Source organism: Colletotrichum gloeosporioides, assembly GCF_011800055.1.
Source record: "Colletotrichum gloeosporioides strain Lc1 chromosome Unknown consensus_54, whole genome shotgun sequence".
Lineage (NCBI taxonomy): Eukaryota > Fungi > Ascomycota > Sordariomycetes > Glomerellales > Glomerellaceae > Colletotrichum > Colletotrichum gloeosporioides.
In genome coordinates, this window is record NW_025544699.1 from 1273782 (window position 1) to 1299395 (window position 25614).

Below are 25614 nucleotides of genomic sequence, written 5' to 3' on the forward strand. Positions count from 1 at the left end.
AAAAGCCGGCCAACGAAAGATAGCACTAAAGGCTACGGCTTCAAACCCTCTTAGTATTTAAACATGGGTCATGGCGTCTGGGGTAATCCGACTAGATGATGTGGACGCAGGATGGGTAGAACAGCTTGACATCCAGCCGGGAACCCATGAAATGAACCACACTTCAAGGATTCGATTTGGAGGCAGATGCCTCGTGCTCATTATTCATTAAACTCTGACTATGCATCGAGCGACTGATCACCACCAAACGCCGCCTCCACGACTATCCTTTCCGTCCCAAAGCACGACGTCTTTAGATTCACTCTCATCACCTTCTAGGGGACGAATCAAACCACCTTTTCTTCGCTCAGCCAACCACTTGTCAGTCCAGCCCTTCATCCTCTTCCTGGACGTTTCGCTGCCGACATTAACCGTTGGCACTACCTTCTCGATCCGTAGTGCCATCAGAAACATTGCCAGCTCTCTGAAGCTGCTATGCTCACTATATGGCACCCCAAAGCACATGGCCTCCTTCGTGCTGCCACGCTGAGCAACAAAGTCCTTGGCACCAAAGCGTGACCTCCACGCTTTACCCTGTAAAATCTGCGTTGTAGGAATGGTACCAGGCTGCGTGTTGGCCGAGACCGATTTGCCTGCCCCCTGTGGTCGATAGTTCCATCCAGAAGGGCGGAATCCAACAATTCGACTAAAGTGTGGTTTGTAGGAGTTGAGGTAGTCCTGCAACGTCTCGGCTCGGATCTCCATGAGCATTTGCATATGGACTTGCGCTTCCAGGGGGTTGTCTGTCATCAGTGCCGTAAGCTCTGGGTCTCCAAGCTTGGAACAGATGCGTATTTTAGACTTGGAGGCAAATATCTTGCTGCCTAGGGCTTGGGCAATGGCCTTGCAGATGCGCTCCTTGCCGATCGAGTACGTGCCACAGATGACGAGCAGGCGTTCTTTGGGGGCATTCTTCGGCTTGGCTTTGGCCGTTTCGCCATCTGTCTTGGTTTTGCTGAAGAACTTGCTGACTGTGTCGGTGCCTGCCTCCCTATTGACCCTGTCCCAAGCATTGTCCTCAGAATTCTGCTCAGGAGCTAGCGATGTGCAGAGTTCCGCACATGCCCGAATCACGTCGTTCTGGGGAGGGAAAGAGTAGCGCGGGTTGAGATAGGTCGTATCGAGATAGCACACGTCGATCTTTTGCTGCCTAGTCTTTCCCGATACCGAGTCTTGCACCTCTGGCTTTAGCAAGGGATGCGCAACTTGAGCTGGACAAGCTCTGAAGTCGCCACAATGCAGAATTCTCTGCTTGCTCGCGGACGGTCCCTTCCCCATTGTCTTTTCGAACAGAAATAGGGAGCTTCCAGGACAATGATTTGCGGAAATCATAGTGACCGTGACACCTTCAGTGCCAGGAACATCAACCGTCTCGTTGAATTCAAGGGGCCGAACCCAGTGCGCAGCGACTCGCAACTGCATCTTCACGAGGTCCCCGGTAACTTTGCTGCAGTAGATGGGTCCATGGGTCCAATTGGCGGTCAAGCCAATGTAGTGGTCGCTATGGAAGTGGCTCAGGAAGTAGGCGTTGCATCCCTTGACCGCACCATACCTGAAGGCATCCACACAAATGTAGAATCCGGGCATGATTTTATAGAATGGACAGGTGCGTTGATATGCGGGTTTGCCGCGCGCAGAGTGCTCTGCGGCAGCAGCTCCTGCCCACGCCGCATCTTCCGCATGGCCCGACATCAACTTTGTGAATGCGGACTTGGGCTTGTTGTCAGTCTCCCCAATGTTGAAGGGATTGGCTTGGCCAGCTCGTGGAACGGCCGCGCGGGCAAAGCGCTTGTTAACTTCTGGTGGATCGAGAATCGGAGGTTTCGCTACTTGGTCTTTCTTGGCTGGCTTAGACTGAGGGATGGGTATCGGATTGCCGTCGAGACAGGCGTTGACGTGTCGTGTTGCCTCCTGGGGCGTAATTCCTGCAAGACTCCCGTCGCATATTGGGCAGTTGGCCACCATGGCGTCGCTTGATCGAACAGGGTCGGGAATGTCATCACCAGAATGGTCGCCATCTTCTGCAGCCTCTGCTTCGGCTTCCAGCCTGGCTTGCTCCTGCATAAACTGCATCATTCGATATTCTTCGCCTCCAAAGTCTTCGTCGTCGGGGAAGTCGTCTAGGTCACCAAACTCGTCAACATTTGCAAATTCATTGTCGATCGAGTCTTCAACCTTCAGTGGCGGCGGGGGGCAGCTCGTCTCCTTCGCGGGTGGCGTCGCATCCTCCTCTTCCATTTTGATGGGGGCCGCAATGGGCGCCGTGTTACGGATTGCGCTGAGAAAAAGGGGCTTCTTGGAAGTATCGTCTGCATCCTCCCCCTCTTCGCTGTCAGATTCGTCCAAAAAGGGGCCCTTGCGCTTGCCTGGTGCCTTCTTGGTTGGCTTTGCCTCTGTAGGTGACGATAGTGCGGGTTCGGAGGCGACGGGACTCTTGGATACTTTCGGACTCGATCGCTCTATCTCTTTTTGGTTTTCTTCTTGACTCAACCTTCTCTTCTTGACCGAGGACTCTACCTCGTTGAATCTCTCCTCCTCCCATGGCTCGGCGTCGTAGATGTTTGGCTCGTCGTCGTCGTCGGCGGCTTGGACCACTAGCTTCTCTTGACCATCCAGGAAAAGGGTCTGCTCCGGCTTTTCGGCCTTTTGAAAGAAGCTGAGAATGCTGGCATTTGGCCTCGCAGGCTTTTTCGAAGGTGGAACCTTGGTGAAGCTCTTCTTCGGAGTGGCGGTAGGCCGCTTTCGAGCTGCCGACGACGGTGGACCCATCTTGCCACTTTGGTTGGGAAGTAGGTTTGCTGCTCGAATGCTCTTCAAGGCGTTTTCATGTGCTCAGTCGAGATTGCTTGACCTGCTCTTAGAGGAGCGACGACGTTGGGGACTGGCAACTGCCAAGGGTTTGGTGTTGAATCCTGAGAATCTTGAGGTCAATGGAATCAAAAAGTGGATGACGCGCCCAAGTCGCGGGGTCCTCGCGCTGCGCTGGAGAACAGGGCGCGCAGTCTCGTGCTTGGGCACTGTAGGTGAGCAATTAACACCCTTGCCCCCCAAAATTTAAGTGGGCCAGTCCGCGCTCATTCCTTATGCATCCACTTAAACACGCATTCTCCAATACTGCTATCGCAACATCACGGACATGACGACAGCATTCCCATGCTGCGAAGAAGGTTGAAATAGCGACGATAGTGAAATGGATTCGAATACGAACATCTGCCTCCTTTTGGACCAGCAAGACCAGCTGGGAGGGTGAGGCCAAGGAGGAGGTACGTCGCCCCTCGTCACTCTGTCCACTCGAGTACGGCAGCCAAGTGACTGTCCAACTTCAATCTTTGGTGAACCTCCACCAGCCCTCTTTCCGCCCGAGTCTTCCATTTAAGGCCTTTGCCAACTTATCGAGCTTTTAAGCACTCTGCGGATCCTTGAAGGCCACCTCGTCGTCGCTCCAACCTGAGAGGGGATATGCTAAGAAAGCCGTCGACGTTTTCAACAGGGGTACTTTAGTTGTCGTGATGATACTGACGACCAACAGCACGGCGGCAACCAGTGTCTCGAGGATGGGAAGAATGAACCACTGCCACCGCACAACCCCAAATGTCTCCGTCTTAAAAACCTCGCATCAAATCATGGTTGCATTGTTGTTATCCCCAGGATTGCCGCTTCGAATTTGATTAGTAATTGTGTTCGCAAGATTTTCCGTATCTTCTGTGTCGAAAACCAAGAGCTCTAGATTCATGCCTTTGTCCAGATTCTCCCGATTGGTGGAGCCCCGAGATCTGTTCAAAGAGCTTCCCGTTAAGAAGAACTTTCAAATGATCCGGTAGCCACATGACCGCCATGTACGAAATTTCAATCCGCGCTTTATTGTCTTGCGTTCGAAATTGAGCGAATTCGATTCCCGAACGAGCTCTATAAAAGGTTTTGAACTCCAGAATCTCTGTCTCGTGTGTTCTGGGGTCGGGGTTGCCCGACGTCGCGCTCGAGTTGGCGAACTTTTTGATACGCCAGTCATAGTTGACGAGAAATATATCTGGAGACGGCGGGATGTCATCAATTTCCCACACATGGTACATGGCGTACCGTAAGTGAAAATTTGGATGTATTTTCTGTTGATCTTCATAGAACAACAACGGGTTGTTTGGGCTGTTACTTTGCGGAAGTTGCTACAGACACCCAGACTGGTGAAATTTGTCCATGAGCAACGCTTGGCGGTTCCGGGGCATTTGTAATTCGGCTCAGAGACTGATACCGAAAGACTGTTCCCGAAAGACTTCCTGGAACTTACGCAGCTCGGAGTTTGGTAGTCATTCGTGATCTTCCGATGAAGTTAGAGACGTGAGTAAAACGGATTGATGGGTGACTGGGGAGATCTCACAAGTAGCTCTAGGACGTTGTGAAAATCCCTTGGAGACGTAAATGTCTGCTTTAGAAATTTCTGCGATGATGTCCTCTGTCACATTCCATTCTAAGCTAGGAAAGTCGAGTATGTTCTGGGCGCTGGGCTCGATGTCAAGTGCAACTATAGTAACCGGGGCCGGACACCAACCGAGGAAAGACTGAAAGGCAACTTCCACGCCATGGCCGCAGATCCTCAGGGGGCGTCGTCAAAAACCTGGAGATGGTTCAGAGGCCGCGGACGTAGGTGCATATGCGTTCACTTCAACTGACTGAGACACGCCGTGAGAGACACCATCATAGCCGTTTTGCCGACGGTTGTAAGTACGGGAATGACCGAGCTCGGCTTGTGCTGCTCTCATCGTCGCCCGGCCATGATGATAGGGGAATACTGATGTCTGCGTGCTACGAGGAAAGAATGTGCCATGGGATTTTTGGTTGATCGTACGGTTTGGGGAGACAAGCTTATGGTTAGAGATTCTGTCAACGCAAAAAAATTGGACTATAAGTATCGAGATGGGAAGTATTGTGCCATGGCTGCACATTGTCATGACTATTGCTGTCTGGCTAGACGGTTCCTCCAAATGTTTCACGTCCCACGTTGATTCGCCTCGTCTTCTACTGTTCAACTGAGATTCTACGTGCGTGACTGACCGCGATCTCACAATTGCATCGTTTCATTAGCTCAGAAAAGGTTTACACCTCAAACCCGGGTAGTAGCACGACATAAACCGTGGAGGCAACCATTCACAAGACACATAAGCAGCTATGTGGCGACTGCATAAGGATACACGATACTTCCGTTCTTAGGCTCACACTGGCCGGTGAGAGTCTAACGTACCACTTGACAAGGCTAGATCGGGCTGCATGTACTGCTGGTTCCATTGTACATTATGATATACACTATCTACGCTCTCCATTCCCACATGCCATTGCTTCATTAGTCCCATACGCGCCGAGTGTTGTTCTCCCCAATCTAGGTATGTCTAACAATGCTCTACTCCGCATCCTCTAGGGTCCACACACTCACGCCGGCCCTCTCGACATTTGCCTTGAGCTTGTTCAAGACGGCCTGTCTCTTGGCCCGTTTCGCCATCAGTTCTGACTTCTCATCTTGGCTGAGGCCAGACAGCTTCTTGCGGGGAGGCGTGCCACGAACGCCGTACGAAGCGACCGAGGATACGAGGGAGTTGCGGAGAGTGCCAGGTGACGCCGTGGCCATACGCTCGGGGGAGAAAATGAGCGACCTGCTGTTCCTCTGAGGGGTGGCCATCGGAGAGCCCTCGCGGCTGTTAACCGACGAGAAGCGCAGCTTCCGCATCTGGTTCTCGAGAACGTCAATGTCGCCAGATCGCTTCTCGACCATGCTGGTCATCTTGTTGATGGTGCGCATAACGGCCTCGACAGTGGGGACATTGGAGTTGCCCTTGCCAGACGCACTGCTTACTGATGCGAGCTTGGTCTTAAGAAGCGTCAAGGCTTCCTCCACCTCGGCGAGGAGTTTGGAGAAGTTGGCGTACTCACGACGCAACTCGTTCTGCTGAGCAGCTTGTTCGGCGCTCAAAGGTAAGGAGCGACTGATGTCGGCCTGGTCGGGATCGAGTCTGACCATCATAATCTTCTTGAGGTCGTCCTGCTTCGACCGCAGGCGGGACATCTCACGCGCAAGTTCGTTGCAAGCCTCCAGCTTCTCTTCTACATCTTGAACACGGCCATATTCTAGGTCCCGGGCGAGAGATCTGTCGATGACCTCGCCGAGCTCGTCGATCTCAGACAAGACCCAGTCTTCGGGGTTTTCAAGGTCTTCCTTGCGACGACCACCCTGCTTGAAGCCAACATCGTGTCCTACGATGAAGCTTGCCAACGATCGAGCGTTCAGACCAAGAGTGTCAATCATGGAGTTGATGTCACGATAGACGGCTTCGACTTGCGCGGGGATGGTTTCCTTTGCTGACGGCACCACGTTGGAGTGCGCGATGAAGTCGTCCAGCTTGAGACTGGGCTCGATCTTGGATGCAAGAATCTTCTGAATCTCATCGTCCTCCTCGTCCTCCAAAGTTCGCGTCTCCTCAGCTTGTCTCCTCTGGCGCGCCAACCTCTGCTGCGCAACGAACGGGTCCTCCATTGTGGGCTTAGAACCGACTATGGACATGCCCATCTGGGAAGGCTGCTTTCTCTGGGCGCCGAGAATTTGAGAAGCCATGCCAGGGGCACTAACCGAGCGAGCTGACTCTTGACGCAGGCGTCCCGGAATAGCGGCCCTGACAGGGCTGGGAGATCGTGGGCTCGTTTGCGAAGGACGAGGGAGTGTGGGCACATTGTTGCCGAATAGCGAATGTCGTGGTCTCTCTTCCTCTGTGCGCGGAATTGAGTAAGTGCTACTGCTAACACCACCGAAAGAGCTTTGAGGAGTCAGACCTGCATTGGGAGTCATGGCCACAATGGACGGGCTAAGATCCTTTGCGACGTCGACTCCACTACCCTCGGAACCTTCTTCGTCCTCCTCCAGATCGCTGTCGTGGTCGCTATCCGGGACAGTTGGGATGGCCGGGAGGTCGTTCGTCTTGGGTTTGGTGATAAAATCGGGTGGCAGGGGAGCGTCTTCTGGCTCCTTAGCGGGCGTCTCACTGACGGGCGTGGATGACCAGGTTGCTTGTGTGAGAGACTGCTTGGGCATCTTGAGGAAGTCGGGGGCAGCCGCTGGCGCCGTCTGCTTCGGCTTCTCCTCCGCGGGTAATGGCAGTGCTGTCGGAGGTGTAGTCGATGGCACAGCCTTACTAGGTTTGGGGGTGATGAAGTCAGGGGGCAATGGTGCGGCATCTGATGACTTCGTCGATTGCTTAGGCTTAAGGAAATCGGGAGGAAGCGGGTCATCGACAGCCTTCGTCTGAGATGCTTTTGGCGTCGTGAGAAAGTCAGGGGGAAGAGGAGCATCGCCTGCCTTCGGGGAAGCCTTACTTGCCCCGCCTGAGGACGAAGACGACTCTCCCAGAGGATACTCAACCCTGCTCGTTGAGTCGGGTGGCAAGGGAGCATCCGTGGGAGTCTTACTCTGGGGCTCCAGCTTGAAGCCTGACGACGAGGACTTTGGCGAGGGCTTGGAAAACAGACTTCGGCCATTTTGCGGCGCAGTCCCGAGTCCGAACAGTCCCTTGTTAGGAGCAGGTGTCTCCTTGGGTGTCGTGGAGGGCAAATCGAAAACTGATTTGGGCTTGGGTGTCTCTTCCGTTGTGTCCATGCTCTGCTCCTTAGTAGGTGTTGTCTGCGTCTTAGCATCTCCAAGGGCCGAGCTGAAGCCGCCGCCGAAGAACGAGGATCCGCCACTGGTAGCAGGCTTTTCGTCATCGTCATCGTCCTTTGCAGAAGGATCAGGCTTGAAACTGCTTTCCAACTTGAAGGGCTGACCGGCGAAAGGATTGACTCCAGCCCCACTGCTGGGCTTCTGGCTGGGTGGTGGAAACGCAGTATCTTTGGTGGATGAGAAAGGCGACTGGCCCGAAGCAAAAGGGCTTGAGGAGGGTTTGCTTCCAAACACGCTACCGCCTTCGTTGGCGTTCTTGTTTCCAAGCGAACCAAAGCCGCCAGACGATGCAAACCCTGCGAAACCACCCCCTGGTGAAGGAGTAGCCGCGGTTGTCGGTATCGAGCCGCTACCAAACACACTCTTGTTTCCAGAGCCGAAGGTGCTTGGCTGTCCGAATGTCGACCCTGCAGTGGCTGAGCCTGAACCTGCAGCTGCCCAGGGAGACTTATTTCCACCAAGGGCCGAGGACTGCCCAAAAGATGAAGGCTGACCGAAAGCTGGGCTAGAGGTAGCGGCAGCAGGAGTGCTGCCCAAGGCGCTGCCACTGCCGAATGCACCGCCGCTCCCGAACGTCGACTTCGGAGTGGAAGTTTGGCCGAAAGGCGAAGCAGCAGATGTGTTGCCACCAAACGCGGTGCTTCCAAACGTTGATACTGTTGACGAGGTGCCGGTTGCAGATCCCAAGGCATTTGATGTGCCCCATGGTGAGCTCTTGGCTCCTAGCGCAGAGCTGCCGCCAAACGCAGGGGTGGATCCGCCGCTGCCGAAAGGGTTTGCCGGCTTTTGGCCACCGCCCAAAGCAGAGGGGGCACCGAATGCTGGCGTCGAGCTCGCAGAAGAGCCGAACGCTGATGGCTGAGAGGGTGCGCCGAAAGGTGACGCAGCTGCTGCAGGCGCCGAGGGTGTAGGAGCAGGCGCTGGAGCAGACGTGTCAAGCACAGCCATGCCAGGGTAAGTTGTGCCTCCTCTGATGGAGTCCTCGTACACGATCCACCATGAGCTCAAAACACCCTCATGGTTCAAGACCCAGAAGCCCGGCAGAGGCCCCGGTGAGTCCTCGAGCTCCTCGTCCGCAGGCAGAGGCTTGTAGACCTTCTCTTTGCTCGACAGGTCGAGGGCAACGCCAATCGGGACTGTGTTCTGGAAGTCTTCCGTCATAGGGAGAGACGCACGCTTAGAGTCGTCGAGAAGCTCTGTTGTTGTGAAAACATTGGAGATAGTGTCTGCTGGCTTATCCGGAGACAGCGGCGTCTTCGATCTGCTGAGAAGGCCGATGTCAGGGGATGCTGTGGACGCGACAATCAATAGATCCGTAAGGTTAGGAGGGAAGTCTTTCAGTCGTAATATTGAGTGATGAGGAGTGTTCTCTGCGCCAAAGGGGTCGACGGGGTCTGTGAGCTTCTGAAATGTGAAGTCTGACGGGAGCTTTCTGGTGATTATGTGGTATACTGATGTCGGAGGAGATTCTTTTGTTGAGGTATGGATGGCCAGGAAGAGGTGATTTTCCAGCCAACTCAGAGAAGACACTGAATGGAGATAATCAGTTCGCGTTCCCAACAGAATTCGCATCACAAAAACCTACCGTGAGCGTTTTCTACGCTGGGCGGTCGTGGGATCTGCCCCTTTTCCTCGCCCTCGGGGGTCATTTGAAAGATAGTACCATCTGCCAAGCCTGCGACAAGCTGCTTTCCTTTGGTACTCCAGCTTAAGCAGCTGACCTGCGCCTTGAGAGCATTGCTGATATTCCTCTCCTTCAAGTTTGCCATGTGCAGGTTCCCGTTATTCGTCACAATGGCAACCAATTCTGCCTTCTCGACTGTAGGGTTCGGTACTAGCGCCCTCAGTGTCTCCCCGTTCGTCGCAAGCTCGAAGGCCGCCTGAGTACCGCCGTTCAGCAGGCTCTGTGTCTCATAGACGGCCAGACCGCCACCACTTTCGGCAGAAAGAATCAGGAAGTTCTCGTCGGCGCTGAAAGCGAGCTGCGAAACCCTCATGGGCATGGGCAGCTTCACCTGGGGCTGGAAGGCGCGGACATCGGAGCTGTCGCTCTCCTTAGAATCGGCTTCGAAACCCTTGCGCACAGATTCGGTCGAGGCGATCGTGATACCATCGGGGCCGGCGGCGGCGACGAGTCCCCGGCGGGGAGCGATGCTGAGGAGGGAGGCCGTGTCGGCGGGTGCAGGGGACCATGCGGACGTCAGCCGGAGCTTCGCGTCTCCGGCAATCGATTTGAAACCAAGCGCCTGGACAATAGTTTTAGTTGGTGAGCTTTGAACGTGTGATAGACAACGGCATCGACGGTGTCGGTGACCAGATCTCACCTCGGTCTGGATCACCTCCAGCTCGGGGCCTTGATTCAGTCCTCCGCCTCCAGCCGTGCTTCCAAGCATGGCGTTTCCTTGGTTCGAGAAGCCGAAAGCCATGATGGAAAGCTGAACAACCGGCTTGTTGGAGGAGGGACTTGTTGGGTCAGCTGGGGGTGGTTCTTTGCATTCGTTGGAGGGGCCGCGTTGCTGATATACGGGAAGTTTTTTCTTTTTTTTCTTTTTCCCGTTCGTCGCAAGCAGCTGGGTGCGGTTGCTACAGTCGCAACCAGTGAGTATTGCGCAGGGACGTTGTCGACTCTAGAAAAGACTGCTGAGCGCCAAATGCCGATAAAAGGGAGACTGGTTTAGTTTCACACGTTAAAACGCGAAAGAATTGGCCTTAAGGCAGAAGGGTGATGCCTTCTAGATGTTGCACCGTCTGATTGCCTGGTCTCTGGCGACGGGACAGACTGCTGCTGCTCCCAAAAATTCGTATGGAGCTCCTGCTTGCTGCTGGGCCCGTCCGTCACCCCGGTCGCATTGACTAGGGAGATCACGTGAAGCTTAGGCAGCTTCACGGGGCGTCCCTGGCCAATCAGCACTGGCATCTGTCGGTGTCAGGGTGCCTCCCGCTGCATGAGCTCTCCCCAAACAGCGGGCGACACCATTGAAGGCAGCTTTTAGCCTCGTCATCAGCTCCTGCCTTCACCACGTCCCTCAACATCCCCACGTCCAGCGGAACCTCTGCCAACCTCATATCATCCACCACGACCGAACGATCACGAAGTCTCCCACGAATCCGACGACCGAGAAAGAACAATCACAGCGTCCGGGTCTAGCCAGCCAAGTCAGCAACCATGCCTGGCTTCGACTTCTCCAACTACAACCGCAATGCGGCCCTCCACGCCCGAGGTGTCCCCCTTCCCAAGGCGACTAGCACAGGTACCACTATCGTGGGATGCATATTCGACGGCGGAGTAGTGGTTAGTATTCCCAAACACCAGATTCCCCTCCATCAGCTAGTAGCATGGATCCTATCATTGGACTCGCCCCCGCGTACCGCCCTTTCGTACCACCACTCGTACTAACTATCCATTCAGATTGCGGCTGATACAAGAGCGACGTCGGGTCCCATCGTAGCGGACAAGAACTGTGAAAAGTTGCATTACATCGCCCCCCAGATCTGGTGCGCGGGTGCCGGAACCGCTGCTGATACCGAGTTCACCACCGCAATCATCTCCTCCAACCTCGAGCTCCACGCCCTCTCGACAGGCCGCAAGCCCCGCGTCGTCACCTGCATGACCATGCTCAAGCAGCACCTCTTCCAGTACCAGGGCCACATCGGTGCCTACCTCGTCGTCGCCGGCGTTGATCCCACGGGAACCCACCTGTTCACCGTCCATGCCCACGGCTCCACCGACAAGCTCCCCTACGTCACCATGGGCTCCGGCTCCCTCGCCGCCATGTCCGTCTTTGAGACCCAGTGGAAGCCCCAGCTGAACGAGGAGGAGGCTGTTAAGCTCGCCAGCGATGCCATTCAGGCCGGTATCTTCAACGATCTGGGTTCCGGAAGCAACGTCGACGTTGCCGTCATCACAAAGGACAAGACCACGCTCAAGCGCGGCTTCGTCAAGCCCAACGAGCGTACCGCCAAGCTCAAGAGCTACGCCTTCAAGCAGGGCACGACCGCCGTCCTCAACGAGAAGACTATCAAGAAGAACGAGATTGGTCGTTACGTGAGCGTAACGGAGGTGCCGGCTGGCGAGGCGATGGAGGTTGATGCATGAGCGGGCTGACGGGTTTATGAGGATACGGGCTTGCAAGAGGCTGGCTAATGAAAATGCTCCCTAGACGAGGAGTTGATGTACCAACACAATGGACAATGGCAATAGAAGACATTGATACTGACAAGCCAAAAACGCATGTTGTTAAGTGATCAAGTTGACTGAGTAATTGGCACTGTAGCAACCAAAAATTGTAGTAAGCAGTCTGATGCCAGCAATCACCAAGTCATCAGTATCGGGGCATGTGGTACCGAGGTGTAGACCCAGGAATCAGTTGTCAAAGGCTTTTTCCCATTCGCCTTGCGACTGCCATTATGCAGGCAAAGCCCTTTCTGTGAAACAAAAGAAAACTTCTTGAGGAGGATTTTATGGCCCTCCCCTCAAAGCAAATGTGGTATATACATAGGAACCAAGGGTATGTTCAATCAAGGTCTGTACACGCTAAACGATCCCTCACTTTTTCCACCTCCCGTGACACGGAGCAGAGGGCTGGTCCATTGTTGCATGGGTATTAGGACAACCTCGTCCTCCCCCTGCTCCCGTGTAGCGTACCTTGCTGAATGCAGAAAATGGCACAATTCCCATCCATGAATTTGAAATGCCCAGAAAAAACAGCTGCACTCCGTAGAGCCAGCTTCCCAAAACTCCGAAGATGCGGGGTATGAAGGTGATGTGGTGATGCAGTGGTCATGATCCGTGAAATGCCGCCAGAAGCCATGCGCGCGCAGAAAGAACTCCTAAAAGACTCGTAGCTAGCCAGTCTTGATGCCAAACATGGTGCGCGTCCTGGACTTGCTGCGGGACTTCTTTCCGTTGCTGTCATCGTCATTGTACTTTGACTTGTGGATCCTGCGAGATTTCATGTCAGGATTGCGGTTTCCTGGGTGCTTTCATAGTGAGGCAATACGTACCAGCTGTTGCCGACCATGTTCATTCCCTTGGCTTCAGCTTGTCTGTAGAAACCGGCGGCCTTCTTAAGGTTCTTCTTGCATCCGATGCCTTGGGCGTAGCAGAATCCTGCCTCAGCCAATGCATCAACATCACCCCAGGCTAGTTTTCTGTCAGTGAGAGGTCTTAGAGATGGAATCCTTTGACAACTTACATCCAGCGATCTCAAAGCAACGCAGGGCAAGAGCCTTATCCTGCTCAATACCCCATCCATTCATGTGGCTCACGCCCAGCTCATAGATGCTGAGTGCGAATTGTGCCTTGCGCGTCCTCCTCTCTGTGGCATCCACAAACTTGCCCTCCTTGACGTGGTCTTCATCATCAGCAATTTCAACACTGGCACCCTCAGCTGCTTTTCTCAACCACTCAACACCCTCACGCTGGTTGGGCCGCATGCCCCAGCCGTGGCGGCAAGCCAGCGCATATAGAAGCATGCCTGTAGCGTTTCCGCCCTTGGCAGCATGGCGAAGGTGGTAGGTAGATTCCTTGACGGAGCCATTTTCGTGGCACTCGATACCCTTCGCCAGGTGCTCTTCGGCTGTCATTTCCGAAGTGGTAGGTGCACCCGAAGCCAGAGATCGAGCGCCCTTAATAGTACTGCTGGAGTCGGTGGTTGCCATAGACATGGCAGTCTGACCACGGGCAGCATCGTGGACATGGGATGTGAGAGCGCGGCCTCTCGGATCATCTTCTGATGGTCGGCTCTCGGTAGATGGGCGGCTCGGGTTGGGAGATGGCTGCGGCGCAGGGCCACCACGGTTCATGCCATTCTTCGTCAAGTTGAGATCGCCAGGAGCACCTGCCTCCGCAGAGCTGGACGGCCGTGTCGGAGGTGAGGGAGGCGCTCCATGAGCGATCGTTGAGACGTTGCTGGGCTGAGTCATGGGCTGTTCCCACTGGAAAGAGGCCTGTGGGTGAGGATCGAGAGGAACCGACCGTTGAATCATCTTGCCTCTAGGAAGTGAATACTTAGAATAGATGTATGAGGGCGCCGCCTTTCCGTCGTCATGCATGGGATCCGGGAAACCTTCACTGTTCATGCTGACAGGAGTGTTGGCTGAATCGTCATTTGCAAATACAAAGGATGGCTGGCTGTCTGATGAGGCTTGGCGCGTTGGTGTTTCCAGTCCAGGAGTGCCTGCGCGACTCATCGGCCTTGAGAAGTTGAAAGAAGGTCGCGGTAGTGGCATAGAAGCTTCCGAGCTGACGGACGGGGAACGCTGGAAAGGTCCAGGGTTAAGGTTCGGAGACGCGGCCGATGCGAAAGCGCTGCCACTCGACAGCTTGCGTGGAGGAAGAGACTGAATGGAGTTACTCATTGAGGTGTCGTCGGTAGCGTTGTCGAGAGGCGAGGACATGGAGCTGGATGATCGCGCAATGAAGTTGGGTCTCGGGGGGGCCAAACCGGGACCATCGAAAGAATGAGCCTTTGACTTCTCAGGAGATGTCCCAAGTGAGTTATCGCGGGAGCGTGCGGGAGAACGCATAGGTACTGCTGGTGGTGAGGCATGAAGGAGGGAGTCGCTGATCGGATGCTCCATGGGCGCTGGTGACTGTTCTCTTCTGGCGCCGAAGGTTGTCTCATCGTGATCTTCCCCCACAGATTCCATAGGACGTCCACGCATCGTGTCAAGCTGAGGCTGGGGAGGAAGGGGAACGTTCTCGTCGGGAGTAGGCGGGATCCGGCTCATTCGTGGATGTACTGATCTCGGGCGGTCCTTCTCTGAGGGAAAAGCGTCCTCCATCTCGGTTCTCATGCCAAACCCAGGGTTCTGAAGCTCGGGAAGCGCCACTTCATCGGAGCCAGAGTCGTTGGACATGGAGCGGAAGTAGTCAGATCGGCCTTGGACAACCAGAGGGCTCTCGGTCGTCAAAGGCGGGAGTCGGCTCATTCGTCGTCCGTCGCCGTTGGCCGCAGCTTGGAGCTGCCTCGCCAAAAGGCGACTCTGGAGGGCGAAGGCATCGAGAGGCGACAATTCGGGAGGCGCCTCACCTGCAACGTGAAGTCTCGGGGATCGCAGCGGTCTCGATACGTTCGACATACTGGATGGCGCCCGAAGGTCGATGAAGTTGGGGCGTTGAGGCGACATGGTCGGTCGGGTATGCGTCGCTTCCTGCTCTGAAGACGCCATGCAAGGCGATGTGGTTGCTATACAGCTGATGGTGGATTGATTTGAGGAAGTCGACACCAGATCGGGGGGTTCGCTGGGAGAGGTTGGTGGTTGGAATCCTGGCGGTGCAAGTCTTGTCTCGGGGGAAGGATTGAGTATGGCGTCAGTCTAGACTGGAAGAGGATTCCAGCATGGAGGTCGAATAACAGGTCGTTGGCCAGATGGTGGTGTGGCTGACGGGAATGCTACGGGCGGCGCATGAACGATGAGGTCAGGCGAAAGGTCGCAGTGGCGGGCCGGGAAGATTGAAGTTTGGTACGGCGGCGATGATCGACGCGCAAAGGAAGTCGAATTCGAAGATCAGGTAACGAAGGTCGTTGTGGACTTGAAGCTGGTGAAGTAAACAGGATGGATACCTTGTTTAGAGGCAGACGCAGATGTAAAAGGCAGAGAGGCCAGAACGGAAGCAGGATAGGTAGGCCGCTAGTGAAAGGGCGCGTGTGCGTTTTTAGTTTCCTGCAGTTTGATTGATCCCGTCTGGGCTTGTCCGTCGGTGCTGGCTGCGTGGTGGGCTGCGGAGGAGGAAGGCGCAGCAGCCAACTGCAAGTGCGGGTGGGAAGTCGGGACGAAAAGAGCGTTCGAATGGAAGGTGGTCGTTTGGACGTTTCAAGGGAAACAGACAGTGGGATGCTCTGAAGGAGAAGAGTCGTTCCTTGCACGGGAAAGCCAGTTTTGAGCCAACTTTGACTTTTTTTCGTGTTGGTGGTGTGTGAGGTCTCACGCCGAGAAGGAGCGGGACGATTTCTCGACGAAGCCTGGCATTGATCTGTCGCAAAAGGCAGATTTGGGGCACACGGGCACGAGGAAGGGGGGAAAAGTCGAAAAGGAAAGCAAAAGGAAGGAAAAGAGAAGGTGAGGATCAAAAGAGATGGAAGCGATCTCTGTCTCCCCCAGAGAATCGGATACGAGGAAGCGGACGAAGGTGCGAACGGTAAGGTAAGGTAAGGTAGGTACGGACACGCACCGTTTTAGTGGTAACTGGGGAGGTACCTTTGAGAAAGAACCAGGTCGCAGAGAGGTGAGGTAAGGGCCTGGGGGGGCCGTACTAGAGTACGGTAAAGGGACCTGGCCAGGGAAACGACCTCCTCCTCAGCCCGGGGGAGGTAGCAAAATAGAACCCAAAGGTACGTACCTCCTTCTAGGTGAAGGCAACCCAGCAGCAGGAGGTGCAGGAAGGTGCAGGAGGTTGCAGCGACTGACTTGTCAGCAGGTCGATTTGGGAGTGGTCCAATCGTGGAGACGGAGCGAACAGACTGCGTTGGGCTTAGCACCACCGCACGCTAAAGGGGACCTTAGCACGGGCACCTCTCGTACTCTGTACAGATTTGACAGAACACAACACAGCACACAAAAGCGCTAGACCACAAGGGATGAGTTCCAGGTTAGCACGACATGTAGTCACGACGTCGTCCAGGGCCCCATGCGGCTACAAAAGCAGGGGGTTGCTGGGGGTGTGGTTCCCTTGCAGACTCAGATTGAACCGTCACTGCATTCAGGTCCAGGGCATCATCCAGTGGAGAGAGGGAGGGAAGGGGACGGAGATGGGGGCCCAGAGTCTCTAATTGCGAGCAGACGGGACATTCTCCAATAACGCCCATGGAGCACAGCAGGGCGCCAGCTGCAGGTCCGCAACAGTTCATCCTGCGAAGTCAGTGAACACAATGCGGTGTGGGCAGTCTGCGAAACGGAAGCTAACCAAAGCCATCCAGGGAAAGGGCAGGCAACAAGAGAGAGAGAGAGAGAGAGAGAGAGAGAGAGAGAGAGAGAGAGAGAGAGAGAGAGAGAGAGAGAGAAAACAGACCAGACGGTGCTAAAATGTGTATGCAATCCGGGGTGCAGGCATTGCATGGCGACACGATGCACTAACATCAAGCCCCAATTTCCCCTTTTTTTCTTCTTCGTCTTCGCCTTCTTTTCCTGTCCCATCATCGACCCTGACCCTGGACTGGCTGGTCTGAAGCCTGAACCCCTTCGCAGTGGAAACGGCGCGTCTCCCAATCTTCTCTGTCGCTGTCACCTTGTTCATCAATGCCAATGCGTCGCCCGTCGCAGCACCGTGGGCCGGGTGCCAAAACACCGTCTAGACTTTGGTACGGAGCCACAATCCGTTTGTCGTCTGGACCGTCGCCGCCCACACCACCACATGAGCTATGTGGCTTGGCCTTTTCTGGTCGGTGGCAATCATGGTCATCCAATGCTCGGCCTTCAACACGAGTCGCCCGTCAGGTCCGAGTTGGTTGTTGGCCATATTCCTGGCCGTGAGGTATATGGGTGGCATGGGCATGGGCTGCAGACCGGTCAACTTCAGGTTGAGATGCCTAGCCTGCGATTCAAACGATCGCCATCCGTGCCTCAACACCACCGCGGCGAGTGGTGATGTAAGATGCGGTGGGTATGAAGCACGTCAGGTGGCCCGGCTCTTTGACACGAGCTGACGGTAGGCACCTAGGTAGGCAGGAAGGGAAACTCGCATCACTCTTGGACCGGATGCAGAGCGTCCCTCTTCGCACCTGTGTATGATGAGCGGGATCCTGTTTGTCGCAGCAGTCGGGTCTGCAGAGAGTTAGTTACCTTACTGATAAGTGTACTGCCCCAAAGGAGCCAGAGGATTGCTGCTCTTTTCCCGTCTGAATTGCCTACCAAAATCCAAAACACCTGACCGGATCCCAAACAGTGAAAGTTGGCTCCCTCAACCAGCAGGCAGGCCTTCTCTCGGCCGTCTTCCAGTGGCAGTTCGGTCTTGGCCGTCTCCTGTCCCGCTTCCTTCCTTTATTCGCCCCGGACACTCTGCGGCAGCGACGGCCCCCCATCACCGAGAATAGCACCTGCCTTGCCCTGCTGAACAATGTGATTTGCCCTGAGCGCTGCCGTAAAGTAGAGAAGGAAGGAAAAAACGAAGGAACGCAGGCTGCAGCTGCCTCCTCGTTGGCCCCAAATGCAATATTCATCATTGCCCGTCTCAGAAATGTCTCGATATCATTTCTGGTCTCTACATCTCCTGGTTCCTCTGCCTCGTCTTCCTTGACGCCATGCCTACCTCACCTCACCGACCTTAGTAAGGCCCCTGGGCCTGTGCCTGTGCCTGTGCCTGCCCGTACCTGAGTGAGGTCCAATGCTTCCCGCTTTCCCCAGCACACCCAAATCCTTAGCGGGTGGCCAAAAGACCTAACTTTAGCAACAAGACAATGGCACTAACACGGAGCGAGAAAGCAGCCTAGAACACGCTGCGCCAGAAATCTGGACCGGCCATCGGGCGATCAGCACCTGGTGCAACACAAGCAAAGACAGTCGCCATTATGCACAAATATTCCACCCTGGTTGCTGAGGAGTCACGGCCTGTGAGCTATGCAGATCCTCAGCTCCTCTCTCATCCTGGCGTCAAGGAGGTCCAGGCTCAGGCTTGCGATCACAGCGATGATTTGCGCCGTCACTCCCAAAAGTCCAGCGAGAGACCCTTCATCATTCGTGTCCGCGACGGTTTTCCCTGCCCGCCAAACCGTTTTCTGCAGCCTGCCCCAGAATTACGGAGCCGCTACGGAGCCTACGGAGCCATTCGATTCAACCTCGAGACATGGCGATGTGTCGTCTTGATCGTCGTCGGTTATTGTCGACGGGGAAGGACCACCTTTGGAACGTGGAACGTCAACGTCTCCCCCGTCGGCCGACCACCGTTGCCTGTCGCCGGCATCTCGTCTCCATTAACAACGGAACAATGCCAAAACAAAACGGAGCCACATGCCACGGACGACGGTCCAGACCATTTTAACAATGTAAACAATCAAGAGAGAATACGGAGCCAGGGAAAAAAAAAAAAAATCAAGTCGCACATGACGATGGCCTCACACGGACAGTCGTCTCGCCTCTGATTCTCATAACCGCGATGCAAGCGATTGGATTCTCTTTTTTTCCCTCCCCCAATTCAATATCACATCGCCCACATGCTTCTTTTCCCCTCCTTGCCTCCACTTCGAGCGGACTCTAATGATTTCGCTTCCCGCTCTTGCAGCATGACTGCCCCTGAATTGGGTAGTCATCCCCGCGTTTCATTGGCTGCCCCCATCGGCAGCACGAAATATCATCACAGAAACCTTCTTTTGAACTGCTTCCCGCCCATTCTGTGCTTTCAGCTGCCGGCCAGTATCCGATTGAGGATGTCTATTGCCTCGGGCATATTGCTACCTTCTGCTTTCTCTCTGCTACGTATTTGAACGGCCAAAGGGAATGGATCATAGCACCACAACCTTATTCGTGCGACGTTGCAGCAGTTCAATATTTCCGGGACCCTTCTTTTGTTTCCCCGGGATCCAACAGAGGTCCAGACTAATGAGGGTGACGGAGGCTGCATGCCATGTGCCATGGTACACACGCGAGAAAATAGAGACTAGAACCGGGAAACGGAAATCTCTTTTCAAGCAAGTGACCTTGCCGTCCAAGGTCGCAAGATTGCAAAATTCAACCTTCCCCTCGGCTGGGGAAATTAAACAACACCACGATTCCTACGTCGATCCTGGAGGGACGCGTCAACGGCACTAGAATCGCAAATGCCTCTTTTCCAAGATCAGCACTCAGCCCGCCCGTTCAGACACCCAACTTTACCAAACGGCTGGCTGTAAGGAACGGAACCCGTGCAAGGCTGGCCGTTCCACGGCCGACGATGACCTCTCAACGGGCCCGCCTGTCCTGCAGTCGTTGTGGTCCCTTCAATCCCTTTATTTGAGCCCCCCGACGTCACTTACACAAGCATCCCGCAAGTGGACAGCAAGTTTCGCATCAAACTGTCAGACCGTTTCAGCCCGCTGCCATCATCCCTCCCGCCTGGGCGTTCATCCAGCCTTCATTCGTTCGCTGCAGGACTCTCTCAGATGAACGCATTCTGCGAGTCTACGATGCCACAGCCAATGGCAGGACGCGGGCACTAACCCATTCGGCCCCGTGTGGCTGCTGCGGCCGTTGCTATTCGTACCGCCGATGCATTGACATTCGATGGGGTGGCACGTGTAAAACCCGAAATTTCGCAGGTGCCACAGCAATGCACAGTTTCTGCCCACTGACCTCCAACCGTTGGCACGATTGTCCCCATTTCTTTGTTTTTTTCTGCTTCGCTTTTGCTTCGCCAATTGCTGCCCTCCCCACAATCACCTGCCTGCAAGAAAGAGTGCGAGATTCAGGAACGGCGTTACTCTCCAACTGGGCTTCTTGTGTCAGTGAGACATGTGGCTGTTTCGTGCAGACTCGGATGCACGAATGGAACCACCCAGAGAGCGGCAGGGTACCACATTAATTGGGGAGTCTTTTCGATACGAGGGCAACGCCGTTTTCTCTCGCCAAGTCTACCGCCGAAGTACGTTGGATACGATGCAGGTGGCAAAGGCCCTTCCAGAATGTTCAATTGGACATAACCGTAAAGTTGGTGGCTGAAGGAATGGAAGCTGGCGCTGCGGCGCACGACGACCTCATCAGCCCTGAATGCGTTCCCAACCAACCAACTAACCCGCATCTCATCCGATCGCCTTTGCATTGGATCCAACCCATCTGATCTCGCACTTCCATCGAGCCGCCCCAGCATCCAAATGCCGCGCCGCTTACTGACTAGCCGCATACTTGCTGCCATGTCCTTATCACAGCAACAACAAGGCATCGCACTCGGAGCCTCAGTCTTGGCAGCATGAAATTTGGCCGCCGCAGGGCATTTTGCTACCAAGACTTACACGCTGCGGCAACAAACAGCATTGCTGCAGCGATTCAGCCACCCCATTCTGCCTGGCGGGGGCTGTAGCAACCAACGAGCGCATAACAAACCCAACCAAGGAAACCAACCAACTCTTCGACCAACATTCCCAGTTCCCAATCCTTCTACGCAGGTTTTGGACGTTTCCAACAGATGGAGAGGTAAAGCATAGCCATTGCATTCGGCCCCAAAACTAGAGACGAAAAGCACCGACCCCCAACCAAGATCCTCCATTCAGCATCACGCACCGGATACACCGCGCGTGGGGCCCCTCCCAACGGCCGCCTTGTAGGGCACTTGCTCGCGATTAAAGTTGGCTTGTCAGTGTCAGATAGGCATTGCCGCATCGCCACAACCTCCCCGGCTTTTGTTGCCTGGTAGGAGCATGAGAGAGAGCTTAACCAAAGTCCCCGTTTTAGACGGAGGAGTCCTGCACCGTTGTTCGTTGCAGGATGCCAGTTGAACAAGATTAAGACGATTTCTAAAATTGGTTCTTGTCTTTCGCCTCAACCAACATCCCTTCGCGGCGAAGGCAAAAAGCTTGCCGCTTAGTAGGCCGGGCCGCGGTAAGGTAGCCGACGCAGCCGCAGCCGCAGCAGTGGGGAGCAGAGACGAACTACATCGCAACAACGCAACAACGCCAGCCAACCTTATCTTCACCAACGCCACACATCACGTACGCTTCACACCCGAAGCCTGTCTAGCTGATATGAAAAATCAATTCCCGAGTATCTGAGTAGCAATTGTGGTATATTTAGACTGCCCGCCGTCCTCGTGATGCCGGCGATTCGTCGACAAAGACTTTCTTTCCGTCGGCCCCGCCTCCCACACAGGCCCCGTTCCTGGGGGCGCAGCTCCGAAAATATGCCATCCATCGTCAACGCCACCCTCCGACTTCCCCACAAGCCCGTGATAAGGTCCTGCCGAGGCTTAAAACTCTGGTTGCCCGGTGAGGTTATCGTGACGTTTCTGAAAGCGGCCTGTTTGACCGAAGCACGCTCGGGGCTGTTAGGAAGAGTTGCGTCATTGTGTACAGGTAGAGCTCGTGTCGCTGCCCCTGCATCGTACCCCTCATCTGTCGCCCCTCAGTAGCACCGAAAAGTGTAAGAATAGCTTCTTGCGTGAACCCTTCCGGAGGCCTAGACACGAAGCTTCTGCGTAGTGGAAGTCTCTCTTTAGAGTCCCATGTCTAATAGGTTGGTAATTATCATGGTCCGTTGTCGCCATGTCGGTCAGGTCACGTCTCCAGAAGACGTGGCCATATGTGTTGTTTTTAGAACAGCGTTGGTTCGTCGGTAGCTGATGCGGCGGCTGGCAGCCGAATGGTTCTCTCAGCCCGGTTGAACGTTCTCGTGATCCTCGGCGCCACCTGTTACAGCGCACTCGGAAGCTTGGCTTCGTACGTATGTGGCTCATCGTCTCTGCCCACCGAACTGTGCCCGCAGAGCCAAAATCTGCTGTCTCTCTGCTTCAGGCAACATGTTGATTGTCTCCATTGGCAGCTCCAGTACCTGTCGCATCAATGCCTCAGGATCCTGACCCAATGCCGCCGCAGCGGCCGGCGGCGGAGGCGGAGCACCATAAGCTGCCTGCTGCGGGGGCGGCGCGTACGGCGTACCAGCAACCGGAGGGGTGTTGTTGGCACCCGGCACCGGAACCGGAGGGAAGCCGGGGGCGGGCTGAGGTGGGTAGCCCATCGGCGCGGCCTGGGCCGGCGGCGCAGCGGGCGCACCACCGGGCTCAAGAACGGAGTGGATTGCCTCCGGAGATACGAGACCCATGAGGAGGAGAGCCTGGAAGACGGCATACGCCAGTTGGGGAGCTTGCTGGAGAAGTTCCGTCGCGCGAGCGGGATCGCTAGAGGCCAAGGCCTTCATTTGGGTGAGGATGTCCAAAAGCTGAGACGGAGGGAGAGTATTGAGTGTGCGGGAGATGGCGTCCGTTGCTGTGACGTTGGGCGGGAGCTCCTTGCCGGCTGGCAGAGGGGGGAGGTTGCCTGATGGTGCTGGGGGGGCTGCTGGGTTGTAGCCGTTCGACGGGTGTGAGGCGTTACCGCCATCTCGGCCCTGTTCCAAATGTCAGCCTGTGTCTCCTTTCAAATCCTGCCGACCGGTTTCAAACGTACATGGCCATGAGCATCGTTGTTATCGTCACTGCCTCCCTCGTTGGAGAAGTCAACTCTCAATTTCCTTCCCATAATCTCATAGTCGTTCAGGTTACGGACCGCCGACGCAGCCGAGTCTGAAACAACGGTTAGCCCTTGAATTCCGTCGTGTGCGCAACCATATTACCATTGTCCGGGTACTCTGCGAAGCCGAAGCCCTTGGGTCGGCCAGTCTCGCGGTCGTAGACTAGGCGGAAGTTGAGCACCTTGCCAGCGCTACTGAAGATGTCACTGATCTGCTCCTCGGACAACCCTATCGAAATGTTCAGCGCATGTTTTTCCGTTAACGACATGTTACCCACCGTAGGGGATGTTGCCCACGAAAACAACTCTGGAAGGTGGCTTCGACATCTTGGCCGATTCGGGAAGTCGATGTAGACTGGGTTGACGATAGTGAATCTTGTGACTCGCTCGTCAGGCGCTGCAAAGCGTCGATGGCGGTGGTTTGTAGGTTTCACGCGCAGTTTCCTAGTTTGTAGGAGGCTCGTTGTCTGTTGACGCGTGACTAGGGTTGGATTCGGGGTCGTGACGCGACTTTCTTGACTGGTTTTATGTTGAAGGTTGGTTCTTGATCCGACAAGCGCATCAGCCTTGGTTGCCAGGCTGGGATTTTACAGTGGGGCCGCGCAGCTTGAGCACGGGCCATCCCGCGGGACCTCTGTCTTCTTTCGTTCTGGATTACTTCCAAACCCGTACGGCATCTTCCATTGGACGTTGGCCGACATTTACCCAGGAACGCTGGAGCTGACCCCACTCTGCCCCCGTGCGAGACCCCTGAACCCGCGCTGCTAGCGCAACTGGGACCGTGAGGGACTGCGTGGCCAGAAAATAAGTGAAGGTGGCCTCTACGACTTGCGCCCAGAGCCCTTCGTCTCGACCAACTGCCTTTCTTCCCATGACAGCCGCAGCAACAGCCTTGGTGCGAGCCGATTGAATTCCGTTCTCTTCTCATGGTTCAAGCGGGGTTCTTCACTTCTTGACATCACCTTTTTCTCAAAGAAGCCGACACTCCTTTCCTTTGCCTTGGCGCAATCCGTCGCGAAATACCCCCGAGACTTGCTTATTCCCTGCTTCGCAAGGCCCTCGAGGCTGTTCGCAGCTTGTGATAAAGATCGACACCAACATCCCGCCTCCAAACTTCCACCATGCCGGCCAAGTCGAGATTCACGAGGCTTGACGCCTTCACCAAGACGGTGGACGAGGCGCGCGTTCGAACTACGTCAGGCGGAATTGTCACCATTGTGTCGCTAATTGTCGTCCTTTGGTTGGCTTGGGGAGAATGGGTTGACTATCGAAGGATAGAGATTCACCCCGAGCTCATCGTGGACCAGGGAAGAGGTACGGACTTGAATGAGTTTCTTCATCTCGTGCTGGGTGACAGTCCAAGCTAATGCGCAATGGTACAGGCGAGCGCATGGAGATCCATCTGAACATCACCTTCCCCAAGATGCCCTGCGAACTTCTTACCCTTGATGTTATGGATGTTTCCGGAGAGCAGCAGCACGGTGTCATGCACGGCGTCAACAAGGTTCGTCTCCGCCCTCAGAAAGAGGGAGGCGGTGTCATCGACGTCAAGGCCTTAAGTCTGTAAGTTGCCCATTGCCCCTGAACAAAGGCAACGGCCCGAATCGCAAGACTGACACTACCCAAAAGCCACTCCAGTGACGAGGCTGCCGAGCACCTGGATCCCAACTACTGCGGCCCCTGTTACGGTGCCCCGGCGCCGCCTAACGCGCAGAAGGCCGGCTGCTGTAACACTTGCGAGGAAGTCAGAGAAGCGTACGCGCAGGCCTCTTGGGCGTTCGGTAAGGGAGAGAACGTCGAGCAGTGCACGCGTGAGCACTACGCCGAGAAGCTGGAGGAGCAGCGCAGGGAGGGCTGCCGCATTGAGGGTGGCCTCCGCGTGAACAAGGTCGTTGGAAACTTCCACTTGGCTCCTGGCCGCTCCTTCAGCAACGGAAACATGCACGTCCACGACCTCAAGAACTACTGGGAGACCCCCGACGATGCCCAGCACGACTTCACCCACGTCATCCACACCCTCCGCTTCGGTCCTCAGCTGCCCGACACCATCACCAAGAAGATGACCAAGCGCGCCTACGCCTGGACTAACCACCACGGCAACCCTCTCGACAGCACCCACCAGGAGACCAACGACCCCAACTACAACTTCATGTACTTCGTCAAGATTGTGCCTACATCCTACCTTGCCCTCAACTGGCAGAAGAGTGCCTCTATCCAGGACGAGGAAAGCTCTGGCCTTGGTCTCCTTGGCCACCTCAGCGATGGCAGTGTCGAGACTCACCAGTACTCCGTGACAAGCCACAAGCGCAGCTTGGCTGGTGGCGACGATTCTGCCGAGGGACACCAGGAGCGCCTTCACTCTCGTGGTGGTATTCCGGGCGTCTTCTTCTCCTACGTAAGATCCATTTTACCCCTATTCATGCATCCATGACTAACGCTCCCCAGGACATCTCCCCCATGAAGGTCATCAACCGCGAGGAGCGCGCCAAAACCTTCACTGGCTTCCTGACTGGTCTCTGCGCCATTATCGGTGGTACCCTGACCGTCGCTGCCGCCGTTGACCGTGGTGTCTTCGAGGGTGGCCTGCGTCTTAAGAAGATGCGCTCGAAGGATCTGTAAAGGGGTTGTAGACGGGGATGTATGTAGTTATATTTGTCGACATTTCTCACACGCTGTGCATCAAAATTGGAGTTTGGGTGGCTTGGTAAAGACGGAACATTCCTACAGTCGATAAACATCATATACACTTGGGTG

The 25614-nt window shown here is 55.2% G+C and overlaps 6 protein-coding genes and 1 pseudogene across 7 annotated transcripts; 2 read left to right on the forward strand and 5 right to left on the reverse strand.

Moving 5' to 3' along the window:
- Nucleotides 1–237: 237 nt before the first annotated feature.
- On the reverse strand, nt 238–2808 carry GCG54_00004856 (DNA cross-link repair protein pso2/snm1; the record flags this gene model as incomplete). Its single annotated transcript, XM_045404897.1, has 1 exon — nt 238–2808. The coding sequence occupies one exon, from the start codon at nt 2806–2808 to the stop codon at nt 238–240; it is 2571 nt and encodes an 856-aa protein (XP_045262840.1).
- Nucleotides 2809–3439: 631 nt separating this feature from the next.
- Nucleotides 3440–4793, reverse strand: GCG54_00004857 (annotated as a pseudogene). The gene is made up of 4 exons: nt 4675–4793; nt 4412–4626; nt 3843–4316; nt 3440–3649 (listed from the first exon to the last, which is right to left on the reverse strand). Coding segments are annotated over exons 1-4 (1018 nt in total).
- A 635-nt stretch (nt 4794–5428) lies between these two features.
- Nucleotides 5429–10158, reverse strand: GCG54_00004858 (Nucleoporin; the record flags this gene model as incomplete). The annotated part of the gene is made up of 3 exons (XM_045404898.1): nt 5429–9261; nt 9318–9978; nt 10057–10158. The coding sequence occupies 3 exons, from the start codon at nt 10156–10158 to the stop codon at nt 5429–5431; spliced, it is 4596 nt and encodes a 1531-aa protein (XP_045262841.1).
- Nucleotides 10159–10898: 740 nt separating this feature from the next.
- On the forward strand, nt 10899–11828 carry GCG54_00004859 (putative proteasome subunit beta type-2; the record flags this gene model as incomplete). The annotated part of the gene is made up of 2 exons (XM_045404899.1): nt 10899–11024; nt 11142–11828. The coding sequence occupies 2 exons, from the start codon at nt 10899–10901 to the stop codon at nt 11826–11828; spliced, it is 813 nt and encodes a 270-aa protein (XP_045262842.1).
- A 749-nt stretch (nt 11829–12577) lies between these two features.
- Nucleotides 12578–14863, reverse strand: GCG54_00004860 (Protein DSF2; the record flags this gene model as incomplete). Its single annotated transcript, XM_045404900.1, has 3 exons — nt 12578–12674; nt 12737–12875; nt 12928–14863. The coding sequence occupies 3 exons, from the start codon at nt 14861–14863 to the stop codon at nt 12578–12580; spliced, it is 2172 nt and encodes a 723-aa protein (XP_045262843.1).
- A 7221-nt stretch (nt 14864–22084) lies between these two features.
- On the reverse strand, nt 22085–23187 carry GCG54_00004861 (Cleavage stimulation factor subunit 2; the record flags this gene model as incomplete). Its single annotated transcript, XM_045404901.1, has 4 exons — nt 22085–22738; nt 22798–22913; nt 22964–23089; nt 23139–23187. The coding sequence occupies 4 exons, from the start codon at nt 23185–23187 to the stop codon at nt 22085–22087; spliced, it is 945 nt and encodes a 314-aa protein (XP_045262844.1).
- A 794-nt stretch (nt 23188–23981) lies between these two features.
- GCG54_00004862 (uncharacterized protein) lies at nt 23982–25479 on the forward strand (the record flags this gene model as incomplete). The annotated part of the gene is made up of 4 exons (XM_045404902.1): nt 23982–24174; nt 24243–24423; nt 24490–25255; nt 25306–25479. 4 exons carry the CDS (start codon nt 23982–23984, stop codon nt 25477–25479), a joined length of 1314 nt encoding a protein of 437 aa, XP_045262845.1.
- Between the last annotated feature and the right edge of the window lie 135 nt (nt 25480–25614).